This window comes from Aythya ferina, assembly GCF_964211825.1.
Source record: "Aythya ferina genome assembly, chromosome: 3".
Classification (NCBI taxonomy): Eukaryota; Metazoa; Chordata; class Aves; order Anseriformes; family Anatidae; genus Aythya; species Aythya ferina.
In genome coordinates this window covers 31,587,973-31,609,072 of record NC_140298.1, presented here as the reverse complement: position 1 = coordinate 31,609,072, position 21,100 = coordinate 31,587,973, and the positions used below count along the sequence as shown (strand labels likewise).

The 21,100-nt window shown below is 34.8% G+C and overlaps 1 protein-coding gene across 2 annotated transcripts in view; it reads right to left on the bottom strand.

Annotated features, from left to right (window-relative positions):
* Nucleotides 1-502: 502 nt before the first annotated feature.
* Nucleotides 503-21,100, bottom strand: part of FEZ2 (fasciculation and elongation protein zeta 2) — a 28,998-nt gene continuing 8,400 nt past the window's right edge. Inside the window, exons 5-9 of one of the 2 annotated variants that reach the window (XM_084512675.1) lie at nt 19,162-19,430; nt 16,210-16,290; nt 11,234-11,309; nt 7,953-8,018; nt 759-1,548 (exon numbers count right to left, since the gene is read on the bottom strand). In XM_084512675.1, the coding sequence (XP_084368801.1) occupies nt 1,532-1,548; nt 7,953-8,018; nt 11,234-11,309; nt 16,210-16,290; nt 19,162-19,430 (509 nt within the window). In that variant the 3' untranslated portion in view covers nt 759-1,531. Of the gene's footprint in view, nt 1,549-7,952; nt 8,019-11,233; nt 11,310-16,209; nt 16,291-19,161; nt 19,431-21,100 lie in introns of both variants that reach the window. The other variant, XM_084512676.1, reaches the window with a different exon arrangement.

The following is a 21,100-nucleotide window of genomic DNA, read 5'->3' as shown; positions in this document are numbered from 1 at the left end:
TGAGCTACAGAAAAAAATGGCTTCTTTCTTGCTACAGAAACCACTAAGGAAAGAGAATGAAGGAACGATACAACGTTCCTCATGTATGACACACTTACGTAGAAGACCCATTATTGCCGATTAGGCTGGCAAGATGGCCATCAAGGAAGAGGAGATGGAGGGAGGATGAAAATTTTAATTTGGTAACAGAAAGAGGGACAAAAGAAAAATGCCAAGATTTTTAGGAAAAAACCCAAAGCATTATGAAACTATTTACAAACGGACTGTGCTTTACTGACCAAAATGAATCAGCTTAAAGAAAGACAAACGATGATTTTAAACAACTGTTTGAAGAAAAGACATTTATCTCTTTATAATCTTACCTGCCAGTGTTTTCACATATACAGTACTAAAATCTGGTATAGAATTAATAGGAATTCAGACTAGAAAATAGCTCTTTTTTTTTTTTTTTTTTTCCAGTAGTAGTCCTTATATTTCAATCTAATCTTTAAGACTGGCAAAATGGATTTGTGACAAATATTTAATATTGAGATTCCGGGGTATGTTTCTTTTACAGGATTTGCAAAATACATTCCCATCTGTTTGAACGCAGATACATCATCATAGAGGAGACAGTGCATACAATTTGTAGTAAAGTTTGAAGATACACAATGACCAAGTCTCAAGATAATACTAACTTGGAATCCAGGTGCAAGTTTTTTTTTTTTTTTTTTCCAAACTGTACATGTATTTTTAAAAAGATACAGCCTTTCAAAATGTTTATATATTGAAGCATATTCATTAAGATCAAACACCTATTAAAAACAGTAAAATAATAGCAGCAATATGGGAGAATATCTGAGCCACATGAACATTAATAAAATAAAAACAATTAAATATGACATATTACATTACACTGATGTTTTTGTTAGGTAACAATGATACAATTACTTATGCCAAATCATTAAAGAATGCTGTTCATAAGTTCAGTATGAGAGCAATAATGGTGCATACTTCAATTTAAGTTACTGTTTAAAAAGAAGTGTCAAAAATGAACTTCCACCAACACTGTTCTGGAGTGCTTCCTGAAGAACACATCTGAATCTTTTTTTCAGGTTTGGACTGCGATCATTTTTGCCATAGGAACTGAGGATGGTTTTAAATATTAATTCCTTAAAACTAGTCTTATATTTTATTTACATTATTCAAAGTTTTCTTTTCCTTCCAACAACAAAATGTGCAGGAGGATTTACTACATGCTATACAATGTAAAAATAGACTTTAAAAAGCCAGAACAATGTGAGTAAAACTGTACAGTGTTTGTTCCCTGCTCCAGTTCATTGCACTATTAAGTTAAAATGGATGAGTTGTCATGCCCAGAGGATGTACTGCAGGATCAGAAAATCCACACACACACAGAGGAGGTAAATGCCTACTGGTTTAGGTATAGTACCAAATGGAAAAACAAAACAAAACAAAAACTATGAGTTATATCCATGGAAAGCTTCTCATCATAGAAAGGAGCACGGTTAATTCTGAAAGGCAGCCCTCTTCATGTAGGACACAGAACTGCAAAAGACCACAAATACATTTGGGTAAATATCAGTGAAGTTACTCTGTAAAAGAAGTATATTGCTTATACTAAAAACAATTAAGTGTTGAATCCTACCCTACCAGTAACACAATAAAATCTAGAAATTAGTTGAAATTCACAATTAAGATACCATCTTCTTCTTAGAAGGGAATTAAATGACACAACCCACTATTTTTAACTAATATTATCCAGAAATGAGTTAACTAAAGGTCATGTCTTAAACAGTGCTTTTTGTGGCATCCTATTAGAGAATGGAACATTAAATACAAGGTGACACATGCATTTATGTTTTAAAATATGCACTGACAATTTGGGATTCTAACTCTAGTTTCTAAATCTGGTGCATGTACTTGAATCACACACAGTGGGAAGACAAGACATGTCCTTCACGTGCTTCTCATTCCTGTTTCACATACATGACAAACCTCAGAGCAATCCAGCTTTCAAACCAATGCTAGCACAACACAAAAGCAAATAAAGAAGTCAGGTGTAACAAACAGAAACTTCAAAAACAAGAAAATAAATATTCCTGTTATATGACATACTTGAGTACTTTATGAATAGAGCAAGGGTTAAGTTCTTGTTTTATTAATTTAAAACAATAAACCTCTATGTTTGTTTGCTTGTTTGTTTTGCCCTTACTAGAAGCCTAAAAGATCAGACAAGTAATAGGAAAACAAGCTGCAAGATGAAAACTGATTCTACTTTCAAGACATCTACATTCAGAAGAAAAACCTAACAGAAAATAATATTAAACATTTCATTTATGTTATTCACTGGCAACATATAGCATATTTTTTTTTAGCACTATATTTTTACATTGCAATTAAGGACAACTGGACAAGAACACAGAGCTTAGTAATAGATCTATCTTAAAGCAGTTTACTGTCAAGATACATCTGATTTCAAAAGCATTTATTTTAGTTATCGGTATGTGCATACATATACATATACACACACACTAATTATGCTTTAAGACTGTTACAGTTATTTACACTTCACATTTCCACTTGAATCGAGGAAAAACAACTTTGCAGGGATACAGTGAATGATTTACTCACAGTTTGTGTACTGTACTGGTAACAAGTTCTATCCCCACATAATCCCACTTTATTAAGTTAAAGCTGCAAATGTTGAAAAATGAAGTGAAAACTAATAATCCTGAAATAATATGTCTAGACGTGATACCAGACAACTTATCCCTAAAATTTTGATCATGTATATGATATGTACTGATCTGCTTCTTTAGTTCAATTTAGGTACCGTGGCTTTCTGCAGATTTCCTCAGATATCCCTCCTTACCTCTGTAAAAATAAAATTAGCTAATTCCCATTCCCACTATGCCTTCTTCAGCTTCTATTTTAAATCTGTTGTGAACCCCAGCAGGTTATCCCCATATTGTTCGTTCTTCTCATCATGCCCCCCATATCGATAGGAGCTACTGTGTGTATACTTACTGGTATGCAAATACTTAAAAGCTAAGTGGCCAGCTGGATGTTGGATTTGAAATGCCAGTAGCCTTTAGCCCAGTAGAAACAGTGATTTCGGTCTTTCTTTTACATATATGCAATTCCATAAAGTATACTTGTGAAATGAATTTTTTATTTATTCCTGCATCCCTTCTCCTTGTCACATGAGGATGAAATTGGCAAATATTAATCATGAAGCCAAAGAGACATACAACACAACTGCATTAAGGAATTTTCTTCAGAAAACAACCTGAACTTGGATACTCCGAGGAGTATAATAATAGTGGCCCGAGGAGTATAATAATAGTGGCAATAATGTTACTATTTGTTGCATTATTGTTCTTGACAGATAAATCTTAACAAACAAAGGGATTACACTATATAGGTAAGAAGACCAAAAGCTTCTGGAAAAAAAAGAAAATCAATGGATATAGTCAATAAAAACATTCTTTCATGTAAGGAGCTAGCACATTCTTGTTGCGACTCCTAAAAAAACAACAATGCAACTACAAGATATGACAAGAATATCTCCATCTGTGCTCCCCATTCTACAGTTAATTTGTGCACAAGTAAGTTTGCTTGCACAGGCCTTTTAATAGAAACAGATGCAATGTTTTCAAAGCACATTGCATTTGCTAAACTATCAAAAAAGATCAGTCGAAAGACGAGGATAATCAACATTTAAATGCAGTCAGCTATCTAAGCTGCCAGCTTCAATCTGAAAGCAAGCTTTCTAAGATCAAGAATTGAACAGTGCTGGTTTGACTTCATTGTCAGCAAATGCACCCCCACCCTCTTTCAAATCTCAGTTTCTACTTCACAATCCCTAGTGATAAAATATAGTAATAATATTAATGTATTAAAGGAATCATATTCAGAAAAATGCAAGGACAATTACAATTGCTGATCAATTCCACATTAACATCTATTTCCATTCTAAATCTGTAAAATGTAGTATGAACAACACACTGTTGGGAGAACTACTACATACTTGCAAAGCAAAGCAAATCACTATTCTACACTGAATGTGTACATTGGCCAGCTTTCAGAAACGTACCTCTGAAGAGGTACTCCGTATGGAATAGATCCAGGGGAGAGCTAATTGATCACTGGAAAAAAGGGACTTACATATAAGGACAAAATTAAGTGGAATACATACATATAAATATATTTATTTTTAACATTTTGGGGGACACAAGGGGGCAGCAGAAATTGGGAAAATATGCTTAAAAATTAAAAAAAAAATAAAAAAGCAGACACCTGAAATCATTTGAGAACTAGTTAACCTGTTCAGAAATGCATATGAAGTTTTCTTCCTTCCTAACATAAAAAGGGTAATGCCTCAGCATAAAGAGATCTGAGTTGCGTTGGCTTTTTTCTTTTCTTTGTTATACCTCATTTGCACAGCCAATGTTCTGCGTATTTCTCCTTTCAGTGTTTCAGATGCATTAGGTGCCACTTCTGCATATCTCAAGTTATGAAAAAGAAAAAAATCCACGGTAACACGGAAAGTCAAGAGCAGATCTAGTTGCAGATCTCTCTTTCAGTTTGCAAGCCCATGCCCCAGCTCTTGACCAAAATGCCTTGCCAAAACAAAGTTACTCAATCATCATTAAATGAAGATAAAAAGCATTAGATGACACATATGGTGGGGTTGGTGTGTCCTCCTACATGATGCAAATTTAGTCTTTCACAAACGTTATAATTATTTTTACATTTAGTTCAAAATATTCAAGATAACACTTCTATAGAACGCTTAAGAAATTATGAAAAAAGAAGCAAAAAGAAATTGAAGCAAATTTATATCAGAACAGCAGCACAAAGATTCCTTGTAAAATTAACACTTACAGCTCGATCTTATGATTCCATTCACCTTCCAGGTTCACAGCATTCTTCTTTTATTAGTCCCATTATATTATGCCAACAATACTACAGAAATTGTTAGAATCACTTTTTCACTGATACTTGTTCTTCAGCTCGTGATTCTAAACAATCAAAGTAACTTTTCAGGGGTAATTGACAATATCTGGGTGTTTATTATTATTTCTGCAGACAGATACAACACCCACATAAGACTAGCATGTTCTAATTTTTTTTTTAAGAAACATAAAATAAATTAAGAGTGCCACTTTAGGAAAATCATTAAGGGTCTTTAAAATATTTATTTGCTGTGTAAAATGTAATATAGAGCTGGAAAGCTCATAACTATGCAGACAAATTCCACTCTAAATTTCCCATAAAGCTACACAATTCCTATTGTCACATATAATTTACTGCCTGCTTTTTGTTAGAAGATTGGGGAAAATAATACTCAAATTAAAAAAAAAAAAGTTAACAGATTTTAACTACACATCTTTGGTGATATAACTCACAAGCTTCAAAAATTCATTTCTTGATTAAAACTTAATAAAAAGAGATGAAATCCATTCAGTGTAAGACAATAGCTGGCTCACAGAGTAAACAAAGGCAAAATGGATATAATTATCACTACACCATACAGGCGATTACTGGGTCCAGAACTTGTTATCCTCCAATTTCTTTTGGAAAACAAGTTTAAACCCCTAAATCCTTATAATCATTTTCACCTTGCCTAATACATTTTTAATCCTTCCAGTGAAGGAAACAGACTCTTGAAAAAGCAGAGATCCTTTTAAAGATAAAATCCTTTTATCTTTAAATTCCGGGGATAGGCTGGAATTTCAGATACAAAAGCTGAGCTGAAAGTTCTTTCAAATGATTATTTAGAATATCTGATCTCCTTTTAATAAGCTCTAAACATAACTTTTGGACAAAAGGCAGGTATCTGGAAGTACTCTTCCATGTATGAAGTCTCAGTGAGGCTTCAGGCCAGAAGCATTAGCAGCAGAAAAAGAAGAGAAACAGATCCCAATTATTTCTGAAGTTATAAGATTTTGCCAGTTCTACAGGATACATCTACATCATAATACAATGCTGCCAGGTGAACTAGAAATATTTAACAATCTAAACATAGCAATACAAAGCTCAGTTAAGGCTACAGTCACAGAAAGAAAGATTCTGTGCTGAGTAGCTCTGCTGGCCACTCTGCAACCAGACCCCCAGAAGAGTGAGAAAGCCTTAGCTCCTGATTACTTATAATTCAGTAATCATGGTAGCCAAGGGGAAATCATCTCCTCCTTTCAGTATGAGTAATGTGAGCATGAGATTACTCTTCAAACTCCCGTCGTTTGTGTTCTACAATTTAGAGATAACAATGTTTCCTTGAAAGTATACAAAGACCTGTTTGATCCAACACATTTAATGTGAGCATGATATTTTTTGTTTTTGGTGCAACTAGCTGGTACGACACTCCTGATGACTTTGAAGTCACAAGCATGCAGAAGTAGGAATGAACCTCAACATCAAGCTTCTTAGATCATCCTGCCCTATGTCCAGCTAATCTGTTTTTACAAGTCTTCTATGCAGAAGATTCCTGTTTCCCAAGGCATCCATTTCCTTCTCAGTATCCAAGTAGTTAAAAAGCTTTTCTAGACAGCTATTCTTTAAAAAGAGGAGATGCTGTAATGAACACTATCCATTCAGTTTCTACCAGATGTATTATGATGAAAAGCAAACAGCTTTAATTACTGCCAATGGGTCATCATCTTGGGTCAAAAATTCTGCCTCACAGAACTAAAGCTTAGTGCCATCACTGTTAAAAAAAAATCTTCAGCCTAAGTGGCGCTCAGCTCATAAGCAAATACGTGTCTAACACAAGAAAGATTTTTAGAAAGGCTAAGTAAACAACGGAGAAATCAAAGGAATCAACTGAAAGGACCTCAGCGTTCTTTCCATATGTGGTAGTTCTGCAATGCTACACAGAAATTAGTAATGAGCCTTTTTCAACACAAAGTCTGTGGAAGCTTCTAGAATACTGTGTGGCTCTCCTTTCAGTTTTTCTGAAGCAACAGCACACTAAATTTCATCCATAACTTTAACCTGAAAGTATTTTCAAATCTCTTTGAGATGTGTGGTTACCATCTTTGTAAGAAATAGAAAAACCTTTTAAAAGACACATGGGAGAAATCAAGTCAAATTTTTATATTTGAAAAAAATAGCAAGACTTGGAAAGCATGACACCAAAAGAGAAGAAAAACTTTGCAATGTATGAACTTGAAGTAAAACATTATATATGCTTGGGTGGCAAATAAAATGGCATCCATCATTCCTTCAGTACAGCTGTTTGTTTAGATCTTGGGAGTTTGATGCATATTTAAACACTAAAGAAGATGGGACCACGTACATGCCAATGATTAAATAATAACGTAAACATTTTTAAGATCTTGGCAAAAAATCTCAGAAGAAAAGCGTTTAACGACCTGGAAACTACCTGGAACAACTCCTTAGAGCTAAAGCAAGCAATGATTTTCAATGTCTGGTATTCCGTTAATAAAAACAATGCACTGGAGGCTGTAAAATAATCCATTACTACACAAACTTTAAATAAACGTTAAATAAAAGGTGAAGAAGTATAAACACATAACTGTAAGAAATAAAATAATATTGATCAGAAGGTAACACTTTTTTAAACAAAGCTATAAGCACTTAATTTAGCAAATGCATTATGATACATAGTTTGAGTTCACATTCTGTATCACACAGGTTTTTAACTACACCCATTTAAGTTTCTAAGCCATACTACTCTGCTCTTGCTGACGTCATTCAGCTATTGAACATACATCACATGCTTTGCTATACTGTATTATCATGAACAAAAGAAACACTTTTTATTTATGAACTCACCAGCCCCTGACATAATGAGAGCCTTGTGTGATAAAGGAGCAACATAATTCACGATTGCTGCACAACTGTTCTTTTCAACTGCACCTTGTATGTTGAGTAAGTTCATTTAAAAAAAAAAAAAAACAAACTTTGCTAGGAAGCGTACTCACCCTTTAAAATATAGTCTGTTAACAAGCCTGGCACTTTCTCACTATCCTCTTTCATGGCATGAAGGACTGAAGAATGAAAATAAAACAAACAAAGAACATTTCAGATATTTAGTCATAAATTAAAGACAACACTCCTCAAAAAAACAGTGAAGATGTTTCTACTACTCTAACAGGTATTACATATTACACTAGGAAGAAAACCCTCCACCTTTCACTTGTGTAATTCTCACTGAACTCCACAATAAATGAATACTAGAGACCCATTTTACATGGTTAATTAATTACAATGTCATCAGTCATAACAACAAAAAAGCACACCCCCATGAAAAATGTTGCCTAAATAAAATCACCATATTCAAAACCGAAATATACTAACAATACTGGAGGGCTGGAGATCTTAGGTTAAAAAAGCATGCTTCATTACTTAATTTCTCCTTTTATTCTTCACCCGGAATCATGCAGTAATGCCATTATTCTGGAGAAACACTGCTGTAAATGACTGGCTGAAAATGCTCCCCCTCCAAAACAGTGAACATTAACAGCTGAAACCTTGAAAAATCATAAATAAGACTGAATTTGAAGATTTTTGAGATTGATAACAAATTTAAATTATACATCCTTGCGTATTTCTGAAGAAATAAAAGTGTTTGTAGTAAATCACAGGGAAGGGCACAGTCTCTAATCAAAATGTTCCACAAAGAATCAAATCTCAAAGAACCTGTTGGAATGATAATCTAAAGGATGAAAAGAAGGAACAAGTTTTATGACAGGTGTATATTTGTGCTAAGTCATATAATACTCACATGTAGTTAGGTATCTAATATGTTTAGCCTAAGCTGCCTTCTTAAAACCCTCATCTCCTCCAAAATAGCAAGAAGGAAACTGTTTTCTAAGCTTTCACTCTGAATTGCAGCTGAGTTAGATATCTGAAGCAGATTACACAAATATTCTCCTAGATGACGAGGAGTTCGTTCCACAGACCTTTCCTGATCTTTTCAAAGACTTAAAAGAATCTAATTCTGAATGTGAGCTTCCTGCCCAAGGTTGTATCTGCGTAACATGAGGAAAATCAGAATATTTAGGGCTATGTGTGTTAGAGTGACTCATGGCTTTGCCTACTTTTTAGAGCTGTTCTTTTTTTCCAGGAATTTAGTAGATGTGCACTGCAAACAAACACTGTCTTAGTTAAGTAATAAAAATGTTTAGAAGACATTGAGTTCTTTTTTACCAAAAAGGATGCTGCATTTACCTCAGAGAATTCCCAATACCCTCAAAGTATTCTTATTCTGAAGCTTTTAAAGCTCTTGCCCACTCAAAGTTTACAAATACTTTCTCCAATAGCTGCTTATTAGCTACAAACAGTAACTTTCAGAAAATTACTGCAAAGACTACGCTGAAGACTTAAGTAGCCCTCAGATATTTAGGCATCAAGAGACTCTTAAAGACTACACTAAACATCTTCCTGGTAGACAACAGAAATTTAGCTGCCTGTTACAGGTTTGAAGGCTCAGGGAAGGATCTCATCAGTGTATTTAAAACCCTGAAGGGAGCATGCAAATTGGATGCAGCTGGGCTCTTTTCAGTGGTGCCCACGGACAGGACAAGAGGCAATGGGCACACAATGGAGCACAGGAAGTGCCACCTAAATGTCAGGAAATGCTTCTCTACTGTGCCAGTAACAGAGCAATGGCATGGGTTGCCCAGGGAGGTTGCAGGGTCTCCCTCTTTGGGGATCTTCAAAAGCCACCTGGATGTGGTTCTAGGCAACCTGCTGTAGGTGGCCCTGCTTGAGCAGGGGGTCCCGAGCTCTCCTCCAACCTCAGCCATTCAGTAATTTCTCTCATTTAAGTTTAATACCAATCACTGTATTCAATTAGAAGATTCAATTTTTATGTACTACATCTCTATGTAGTATGTAAGTATGTAAGAATGTCAGGAATTTTTTTTACTGCTGGCTTATGGTACAAAATTTAAAAATTAAAACGGCACAAAATTAAGCAACTTGACACTTCTAAGCTTATCTGCTACTCCATAATCAAAAGCAATGACAATTCTTTAAGTGCTCTTCACACGATTGAAAGAACCAGAGCACAGAATTATCCTGAATAGCAGAATTTCATAAGCTCCAAATTCTTCGTGTGAGACTGAACTCCAAATATAACGAGTGTTTTATTCCAACTTTTATGATGAAGCAAAACATGATTGTTTATAACTACAGAATAAGACAAAGCTTTGGTCAACGCTTTCCAATATTTATTCTCTCTTTCCAGGAAATGAACAACCAGTTTCTCACTATTCTTCATCCACCTATGCAGCTGAAAAGTAGCTTGAGAAGTCATTAGATTCAAAGCCCTGCAGTGTGATATGCTCAACCTTTGGGCAACCTGACTTTGTGAAATAAGTCCCTGCCTACAGACAGGTGGTTGGACTAGCTGATCCTAGTCCTTTCCAACCCAAACCATCCTGTGCTTCTATCAAATATATCAGGACATTTTACCATCTGTTTTTAAACTGTTCCTATAAACTTTAAATGAAGTAGATGCCATTGATTCCCAGAGAAGGTCTGCTGCATTTCATCATTTTAATAATACATATATATATTTAAAGAAACAAACTTAATTTTCATTTAAATTAGAGTAAAACACAGATGATTTAGAACTGATAATTAAATTTGAGAATATGGCCTAAAAAAGATGGGAAGAGAGGTCTACTTAGAACACTGTTAACTCAGGCTTGGTTTACACTTCCTAATTACTAATGTTTATTAACCAATCTTCACTCCCCCCTCAAATCACCAACAGAGAGTAGCAGGCTATCTTGAAGGCAATCAATTACAATTAAACTATTAATCGTAAGTGTTCCAGCATTCAAATTTTTCTTTAAAATTCACTACAGTAACCTCAGCAAGTTGAAACAAAAAGGGGTATTTCAGATTCTATATGGTAGCAGAAAGACATCACTGTTAATTCCATGACATATGGTGAAGTATTTCCATAAGGCTCCATCTGTGGAAATAATATGCAAACCTTTCCTTTCTGATACATGCAAGTTTTTAAGCCTTCAGGGTTTCAGAAAATTGCTAGAAAAGCAATATTCTATGAAGGCTCAGAAGACCTCAGAAGATGAGGAAAAACTGGCCAAAATGCATGGTTAAAAATCATGCAAATTTACATAAACGCCATAGGGAGAGAGGGAAAGAAATAACTGATTCACTGGTTGAAGTAACCACGGTTCGAAATAAAAGGAAGATAACATCAGTGAGGGGAATTTCATATGCTCACTTTTGGTTAATGTTTGAAGATCTTCAACAGATGGGGGTCCATTCTTCTTCTCATATGGAATGACGGTCGTTAAATACTGTCAAATGAAAAACAGAGTTACTTGAAAGTCCTTTAATGCTATTTCTGTTACTTGACTTTTGTGAATGCTGTAGCTATTAAAATTGCTAGCCGCAAATAAAAGCTTTTCAAAAGATCATATTTCACAAATGATTCTACCTCTCATACCCCAAAGCTATTATCACAGAAGCCAAACTTTTTTTTCCAAATTACATAAACATCGCTTTAAAACCCCTGCAGCTAAACACTAAACAAGCAAAAAAAAAAAAAAATCCAACAAACAAAAAAGCTGTATATAATATCCACTGGGTTTCTTCCTCTGAACCTAGAGCACAGCAATAGTGAAACATAATAGCAAACATCTCTCCTCTCTGCTTTCAAGAAGTCAACCCCATGTCCTTCATATATTTAAAGCACTTCTTACATTGAAACAAAAGCTGGAAGAACAACTACCTCAGCCCTTCCCCTCAAACAACACTACAAAATGCAGATGGATAATTTTCACAAACCATTGTATAATATAAGCAAGTAACACCAGTCATATCAAAAATCAGAAAGTAGTTCTTCCCAGTAACTACATTTAAAAACAATTAAAACAAAAATAAATATTTCCAGGTAAATATTTATGTTGCCTTCAAATCACTTGCAAAACTGATAGCCATCAGCTTTCCATCAGCTTTTTAAAGGATTCCAGAGCACAACTGATGGAGGCTGCAGGGGATACATGAAATAAGGTGTTCAGGTTTGTTCAAGCGTGTTAACAAGTATTTGAAAAACTCTTCAAACTCAGCATATGCTGTGTTTGAATAGTCTCAGAAGAGCCAAGGGATTTTCCCAGTGACCGTTTAAATCTAAGTACATGAAACACTCCCCGGATCTTGAACGTTCCCAGCTCTGAGGTTGATCTGTCCTCTGCACAAAGTAAAATAGTCTACACTACAGTTAGGTGAAAATGAACAGACACTTTTCACCTTCAGACCTTATATACTTCCAACCAAAAGGAATAGAGCAAGCCTAATTAAACACGAGAGCCTGTAATTTGGATTTTTATTTCAACTCTCAGTTTTACTAGTAAAGTATGTTAGCAGATAATATTAACCCAACTCCACATTTCTTCTGTTTACTCTTTATTGAAATCTTTCATTCTCATCAGCTTTTCAACAAATATAATTCATATTTTTTTCAGGAATTTTGTATCTGGAGTACAATCAAGACTTCCTTTGAAATCCTTGAAGTAACCCTGTTGCTCTAAGACTTTTATTAACTGAATTTAGAATACATCCTACTATGTAGCCTATATGAATGTATATTCTTGAAGAGGTCTGCATTTTAAGAGTAGTGAAAGCACTGGAATTTTTCCTAATGAAAAAGCTTCCTGAAATCTCCCTCAGATCAATTTTTAAGAATTTAATTGGAAGCTTTTTCTGGGTTAACAGATACATCATAGTGGATATAACAAGCTTTAATTTCATTCAGTTTGAGAGATGTGATTCTCCATGTAACAGTAACAAAATACATTGTATACCAGGTCTCCTGTAGCAGCAGCAGCACTTCAGCAAGAGTTGAATGTAACTCGGACTTTGGAGAAGAGGTTTACTTTGCAGAAGGACCGTTTATGTTGCCAAACCCAGCTACAACCATTGCTATTTTTACAGTGAGATCAGGCACCTCATGTCCAAGCATATCCTTTGCCTAAAAGCTGGACAGACTCACTCCTGTGTAACACTGTATGGGCTGTGCTGACACCTCACCAAAAACTTCATGCAAACACAGAGCACTTTACTCCTTCCCTACTACTTTAGCATTTTCTCACATCCACCTTGCACAACAGAGGAAAGTATGCAATGTTTCCAAAGTAACCATCCAAGAGACAATTTTCAGTTTTTATTCCATCAGATGTAAACAGGTATCATTAGAGACCTGCATTATTCCTAAAAGTAAGAAAATCAATAGCTAAATATCAGGCTGTTAAATCTGCATACGACAGAGATGAAAGTAGATACATCAACTCAGAAATCAGATCTCAGGCTGTCATTTCCAGCCTTCAGAATAAAGCAGTGTTCTACCCTTTACCTACACAGCAAATTACTGCAACATGTTTCACTGGACCAAATACACAGCCCGTTCTCCTTCCCCTGTAAACTCTACCTACCAATTTTCCTTTACAATGAAGAAATCAATGATTACATAATTTGTTTCCTATTTTCCCCAAATCACCTTGTTTTTCTCACCAGTACTTTCCTGCTGTCTTTATGACAGCACTATTAAAATCCATTCATTGAATTGCTGTGTGAAGGATGACATGTTTTGAAAAGGAAAAAACAATGTCTCAAGTATAGCTTACTGACATGCCCAAGTGTTAAATCTACTGTGACCTGTACATTTTTGACACAGATTTGACAATATGATAAGCAGCAATCCCCACTGTAATCCGTAACCACACATAAAAAAATGTTCAAAATGCCTAAAAAATGAAATGAAGATGACTAGCCTGAAATTCCTCCTGGAGATATGATCACAGAAAGAACTGCCAACATTTTGATGCTTTTTATGCAGTATTTTTTTCCTTCTCCAACTGCACTATCAGATGGGAACTGGTGGTTCTCACTGGAAGTTTCTCTTTAAACTCTACCATCGGTAAAGACGCTGAAAAATTCTAAGTCATTTTTTCTCAGGTCTCAAAAACAAAAAGAAGAAAATATTAAAGTTTTTAAAAAGGAAAGTACCTGCCTTACCTGCCTACCTGTCAGAGTAGTACTACCCAGAAAATACTAAAGGTGGCAAAATGACTGAAGAGAGCTCTGAAATAACTGAACATGTCAGGAGCTTTACGCTGTGATTGAATGGGTAGGAACTTCTACCTTGTAAGGTGTACAAGAAATTTTCTGTCCTTATGTTTTTCATTCAACACAACTCCAGATAACTCCTCCCAGCTGGCAGAAAACACCTGAACTTGAGTTTATAATGAAAACCATGAAAAACCACTCAAATGTTCTGAGATCTGCACTAAACAGAATTAGATTAAACTCAGCCATTATTGGGCATATGATAATACTTTTTCTTCTTTCTAATTTGCTGCAGTAAGAAAAAGACACCAGCATTTTAAAAGCAGGGCTGCAGTTTGGTAAAATGACAAAGGAAAAACAAACAAGTGAAAAAACGGTAGGTATTACAAGCACAGGAGCTGCAGGCAAAGTTTCATAGCATTACCTAGAAAGCATTTACAGAAAAAGCTCTCTCAATTAACAGACTTTAAACAAATGCCATAATAAAAATGGGCTTCCAGGACTAAATCAGGGAAGAGCTAGTATCACACTTTCCTACCATTCTCCACTGTTTTTCATTTTAAGCTCTTGTTATTTCCATGATTGGCTTTAGGATGAGGGAAATGAAAACAAAATATATCCCAGCTAACAAGGCTATAGTATAAGATAAATCAGGGGAAAAGCACAATCATTGTGATGAACATTATTAGTAAGTTAACTGGAAGTGTTAACCCATTAGTGACATTGTAAATAAATGAGTAAGATACTTATGCTTAGAAAGTTAGGAGGCAGTCAAAGAGAAAAAGGTGAAGAAGTCTGAGAATCAAGAGAGGGACTAGCACAGCTGCATATGTTCACTTTAGGAAAATATATTATATTTAAATAGCTAAAATTCTGCTCTTCACCTGTATCTTTATTAGTAATGGTAAAGACAGCAATAATAGCAAAAAATAAAAATAAAACCAGCACAGCTATAATGTGACCAGAATTGAGATAATGTAAAGTGACAAAAATTCTATTGGGTTAGTCCTATGCATGTGTTCAAGATACTCAAAGCAGATGATAAATAGCTCCATCTATGTATGCATTCATGATCTCTTATATATATACACCTTGCTAGAGAAAGAGGTTAAATCCATGATTTAATCTCATGATTCAGGAATGACTTTAGAGCTGTCTAACCTCCTGAACCTATCTGCAAGATACGCCAGCCTTCCAGACAAAGGCTTAATCAGCCACAACTCCTAAGCTACTGGTCAGTTTGTTGCCTGAATGGACTTTGGACTTCTCATGAAGAAGAAAAAAAAAAAAAAAAAAAAATCTCACTTACCCCTCTTACACAATTACACAAACTGTAACAAGTAGGGTATGCATTAAATAACGCAAAATATCAGCATTTCATAACTTGTGCTAAATACAAAAATGTTATGGTTTTGTAATATAGTTAAGTATTATTACGGAATAAATAATAAAAATCTTAGTATTTAGGTGTATGTAACATCTACAGTGATGCCCACTGAAGCTGGGTTGCTGTGCTGTACACTTCAACATTGAAATAGTCATTGAAAATTTGCCTTTGGCTTATGTGCTTTTATATCAGTAATCTGCATTGCATACATTTAACATCATGCAGTGAAAAGCATGCTGCTTTTAACATCATGCAGTTTGCAATGGCAAAAGGACATACAATATAGTTTGTGCATTTTGCAGATGTTACTCTGTTTTTAAACATACCAACTCTGAACATTAGAAGAAAAAACCAATTTTTATTCCATTGTAGACGTTACCAAAGTCCTTAATGCTTAAGGCTGAAATGGTGTTTCTAACTTGGTATATATTCTTTTACTGGATATTAGAATTTTACAGACATGCAATAAATCTGAAATACGTGTTATGCCAAAACAGACTTTTTGTCTGGTGTAACAAATATGGGTTAATATTTCAGTGCATCAGGACTGAACTGTCTCAAACTGTTGAGGAAAGGAGAGACTGTTGGCTGATCAGAGTCCTTAGGCAGGGAAAGACTACGATGCCAACGTTTTTACCCTATTTCCTCTGTCTTGGCTTTCATCTTCAACTACTGGCAATTTTCAAGATCTCTGCTCCTACCAAAAGTGCAGGCAAAGAATAAGGAAATAGAGGATAGCCCAGCACCTGTTTCTCTCCACCCGAGTTTCCAAACGTGTGGCGGAAGCCATTCTGTATGACATTTGAGATCCCTTCCATGCTGAAGCGCTAAAGGTAGTGAAAACATGGCAGAGAGAAAAAAAAAAAAAAAAAAAAAAAAAAAGGGACAGAGAAAAGTTCAGAAGACTATTAATCAGCATTTATCAAGACTGTAACAGTAAGACAAATGACAAAGACAAGCTCTAAGGTGTATTTCAGCACATTTTTGATTTTTCATTCATCCACTAAGTTTTTATTAATAAAAAGCAAACCTTACAGTATCAGCTATAATGTACATCCACATAAAAACATTAATTACATTTAAACAAATCCTCACACTGCAGACTTTTTCTTTAGATTTGAGACTTGTGTTTTAAGGTTCGTTGTTTCGTTTTTAAATGTACAAAGCAATATTTTTTCAACTTCAGTTCATGGCACAATCTCCTTTATTTTTGTGTTTGAGCGATATACTTCTAAAACTACTGATACCATGATACCTTTTTTTTTTTTTTTTTTTTTGAGATTTTAAGCACCTATCAGAAATATTGTTCAGAGGCAATCATTTCAGTTTCTACCTCTTTAAAACATTTTATGCCTTCATGCTTCCTTTTCCACAACTGAAGCAACAATTATTTGTCAATTGTATTCCCCATTTTTTGTCATATGATAAAATGTACACAATTGGTTCAGAAAAAATATTAATTTCGAGCTCCATTACATAGAATCCAATTGAAGGAAAATTGATATTCAATCCAACCACATTTTTCCTCTTGCACTTTGTGATTCTTTTTCCTTGAAGAAGAAAAGCAAAAAAAGAACAACTTTAATGTTTGAAGTTAAATATAACATTCAGCAACTGGCAAGAATATAAAAAGAAGAAACTGCCAAGCTGTTGACAGAGAGCAGTATGATGTGCACACTTCAGCACACTGAATGTGTATCTTTATAAAGAGGGGGAATAAAATGTGCTGGAATACCATATTCATTTGCTTTCTAAAGCACAATGAGGTCAGTAAATAAAGACACAGATGTTACCAAACCTATCTTAACTCTTCCAAGATATCCTGCTTAAAGTAATTGGTATCTTCAAGACCTGAGTATTTTTAATTACTCCCAAGCTTGCCCTTGTGAAATAAGCCAAAGTTTTGGAAGTAGAGATTGGAAATTGAGAAAGCAATTTACCCAAATCCTGTATCAAAAATAACAAACTTTAACCTGTATTTATTAAAATCTAACTAGAGTATCTACAGAAGAACTGATTTTCTCAGAAAATAGTAATTTAATCCTATTCCCAAGTACTGTATTTAAATGAGACTTTATTATAGTTTTAGTGAATATATTATTTTATTCACCAAAACTCTTCTTCGCAAGGTCATCTGAACATACAATTACTTGTACGTGTATTCTTTGCACTTTAAAAAAATGTTGAAGGAAAGAACCTTGCACCTTTGCTTCTGGATGAAGGTTCCCAAATCTACTTAATAATAGTGGAAGCTGCTTTCAAAAGAACCACACATGCTAAGCCTTATTACAGTCTTATTTGGCAGCTAGTTTGTTCAACCCATCTCAGGAAGCAATTGGACACGTACATCTTGAAGCAGCTAAACTTGAGAGTGTCTTGTATTGGGACCACAGGCATTTATATTTGAAAGCATCATTCAAGACTCTAAACTTGAAACTAAGGTAATAAATCACTTGACTCAAGTTTCAAAACCAAGTACTTTTCTTTCTAGTTAGAATAACTTCGCTGTATACACAAAGGATATGAGTTTGGATTAGAGTCGGTAGATTTTTCAAATTTACATAAAATGCTCCTAATAGAAGTGATAAAGATTAGCAGAATTCCACCTGCAGATACGAGTGTATCAACTAAATATTTTAATTTAGTAAACATTGCCTAGATCTTAATATATTGTTTAATAAAGTCTGTCCACATTATCTTTCCCTTTCCACAATTTAAAAAAAATAAATACAAAGAGATCTTCCAGCTCAAGACCAGAATGAACATCAGGACTGTTTTCTGTCAGGACCCGTCTTTCAGACAAGATCAGAATTATCTTTGGGTTACATTGCAGTTATCTTATTCTCATAAGTTTAGAAATGAATTCTGAAGAAGAATGTTTCATTACAGATGTTTATCACTTAAGTTTGGAAAAGAAAATTCTGAAGCAAAACTGAAGCATTCTTTCTGGGATTAAGCCAAGATCCCCAAAACATTAAGCATGCTTTCCATATCCTATAGGAGATGCTTAGAAATTCTAACAACATCATCCCATGTAAAATTACACTGGACAGATAAGACAGACAAAATTGCATTGACAAGATAATGACCTAATTTCTCATTCTCTACCTCCTATTACTCAAACTCAGTTTGAAAGACGTTTTTGCTTTTGTTGCTATGTTCTGCAAAGAACAAACCAAATTACTTCCTCCATGTACATCTGCATTAAATGTTGGCCTCACGCTGTCTCTCATTGGAGACAACTTTACCACGGGGTTCAGAGGTACAGGGTAAGACTTATTTTTCTAGCCCCAAATTAACATGATTAATAAATATCTGAGCAGCTACAATAACAATACTGATTGTCCTACAAGCCTAATAGTGGTACACGTCTTAAAATTTACCCTAAACCCAAACAGATTAATAAATTTACTTAGTCTGATAATAGAACACAAAGCAGAACATCAAAAGACAATATTTTTTACAAGAAGTGCATTTTGATTCCAGGTGAATTTGCAAACATCAAAATTCCTTTTCTGAGTATGAGAAGAGTATAGTATATTAATGCCTCATACAAACTTGAGGAAAAAAATATCTGTCTGTGAATGAATGAAAGGAAGGTATACCAGCTACCTTGTTCTAATCTAGGACTATTACTTTTCCATAAGGAAAAACAAAAGTTATTTTGAATGTACAAGCAGTTATAAAAATATTCTTACTGTTCCAGGCATATGACCTCTTTCTTGTTTCCCATTCTGGGGGCTACCATTTTTCAGCTTCTTTTTCTTCTTTGCCGTCTCTTTGTGCTCTCTCTGTTTATTTTGTACTTCGATGAGGACAGAAATGAAGCTGTTTTTCACTTCTTTCTCAAACTCCAGCTCATCTCGTAGTGCCAACTGCTGTACCAGTTCCTCAGAATAATCCTTAATAGCAGTCTCAATTTCTTCTAGCAGTTCGTTTAACTCAGCAACAGACAATCTTTTTACTCCTATAAATAGTTCGTATAAAAAGCAATCTGTCAAGATTTTAAGCATATGAATATATTCAGGAATTGCATGAAAAAAGCACTCTGAAATTTTTCTAAACAAAAAATTCAGTTCTAAAGCTACATAGAATAAAACAATATTCCTAAGGGAATAAACTTATCACACAGGAAACTGGATTAGCAATAAGGTTTTTTTAAACTTTCTGTGTATTTCTGAGAAATTAGAGACAATCTGCAAATAGAAAGGGAATGCCATAGTTAAGGAAGCTGAAGTAAGCACTAAACTTACAATACTAATATCTTTGTTATTATTTTCCATTGGCACTCACTGTTCAAAATAAAAGATCTCCATATTTTCCTACAAAACAATCAACAGTTTGACACTGCTGGAATCCTTGGATACAATAATACAGAAACTGTGAACACTCCGTGAGGGAATCTTCTTAGAAATATTGGTAAGGTGTGCAAGCATATTAATATAAGATCAAACTTTTACAGTAAGCTCTTTAAATGCCTTTAGCATTAAAAAACAAAACAAGAAACCTCCAAGTTTCCTTTGTCTGGGGATTGTAATCAAAAGCATGGCCTCTTATCACCTGAAACAGGGGGCCTAGAGGCTGATAAGCTCATTTCAAGCAAAAATAAGTACTCGTAGTTCTGAGAAAGCATGGGTCTGCATTGATCAAAGATATACCAGAAGCCTGTAAAATGATGGTTTAGAAACAAAACAAACCCTCCGGATTTGCATTTTAAAGATACCATTTAGTAACACACTATAGACAGTGAATTAGGACCATGAAGAATCTTCTGAGGCTTGCTTGGGTACTCGCTCCTTCAATTACATATGGTGTACATAGGGAACTGTTAAGTTCCAGATGCTATGTCAAAGGACATCATTGGCATTTGAACAACAGATAGTCCTGGTTACACTGGAGAGTACAATCTAAAGATACTGCGTAAGTGTTTGTGATTATTTTGGTTATGTTCAAATTTTATGTTCAAAAAAACTGTTGTAAGGAAAAGTGCTCATGGGCAAGTATTAAAAAATACAGATAAGCCCAGGGAACTACAATAAAATAGAGCTCTCAGAGAAAAAACAAAACAAAACAAAAAAACACACATTAAAAAAGGTAGTAGGTGAAGTGTTTCTCTCTTAAATTACAGTGGGGAAAACTAATTGGAGAAAGACCTCCTTTTCCCTTACCAGAGAAGCGACGAAACCTGTTAGGGCAATTCTCCGGCAATGAGACATTTTTTGGGGGGGGTAGCTTAAGGCCTTAAACTCTATAAACTAGAATACTGTGACAGTACAGTATGCTAAAGGCTCTAAGTTTCAAGTAGTTTGAACTGTCCACCACCTACACTGTTGCTTAAACCATTCTAAGCATGCAGTGTGCGGGTGATAAGTCTCTGTGCCAAACAGCATCTCAGCTGTGTTCACAGTCATTGCATACCACAGTAGGTCTTAGCACAGCGCTAACTTTTTGCAAAGTCAACTATGCTTGTCAGGACTTGCAAATAACATCAACTCAAACGTAAGGAGGAGAAAAGGTAAATACAGGATTATCTGGTGTATGGGGGTGCAAGGGACATAATAGGCCCTACAGCATGCGAAACAGAAAAAAAAAAAACATAACTAAATGTAATATGCATTCCAGACAGAGGACAGACTT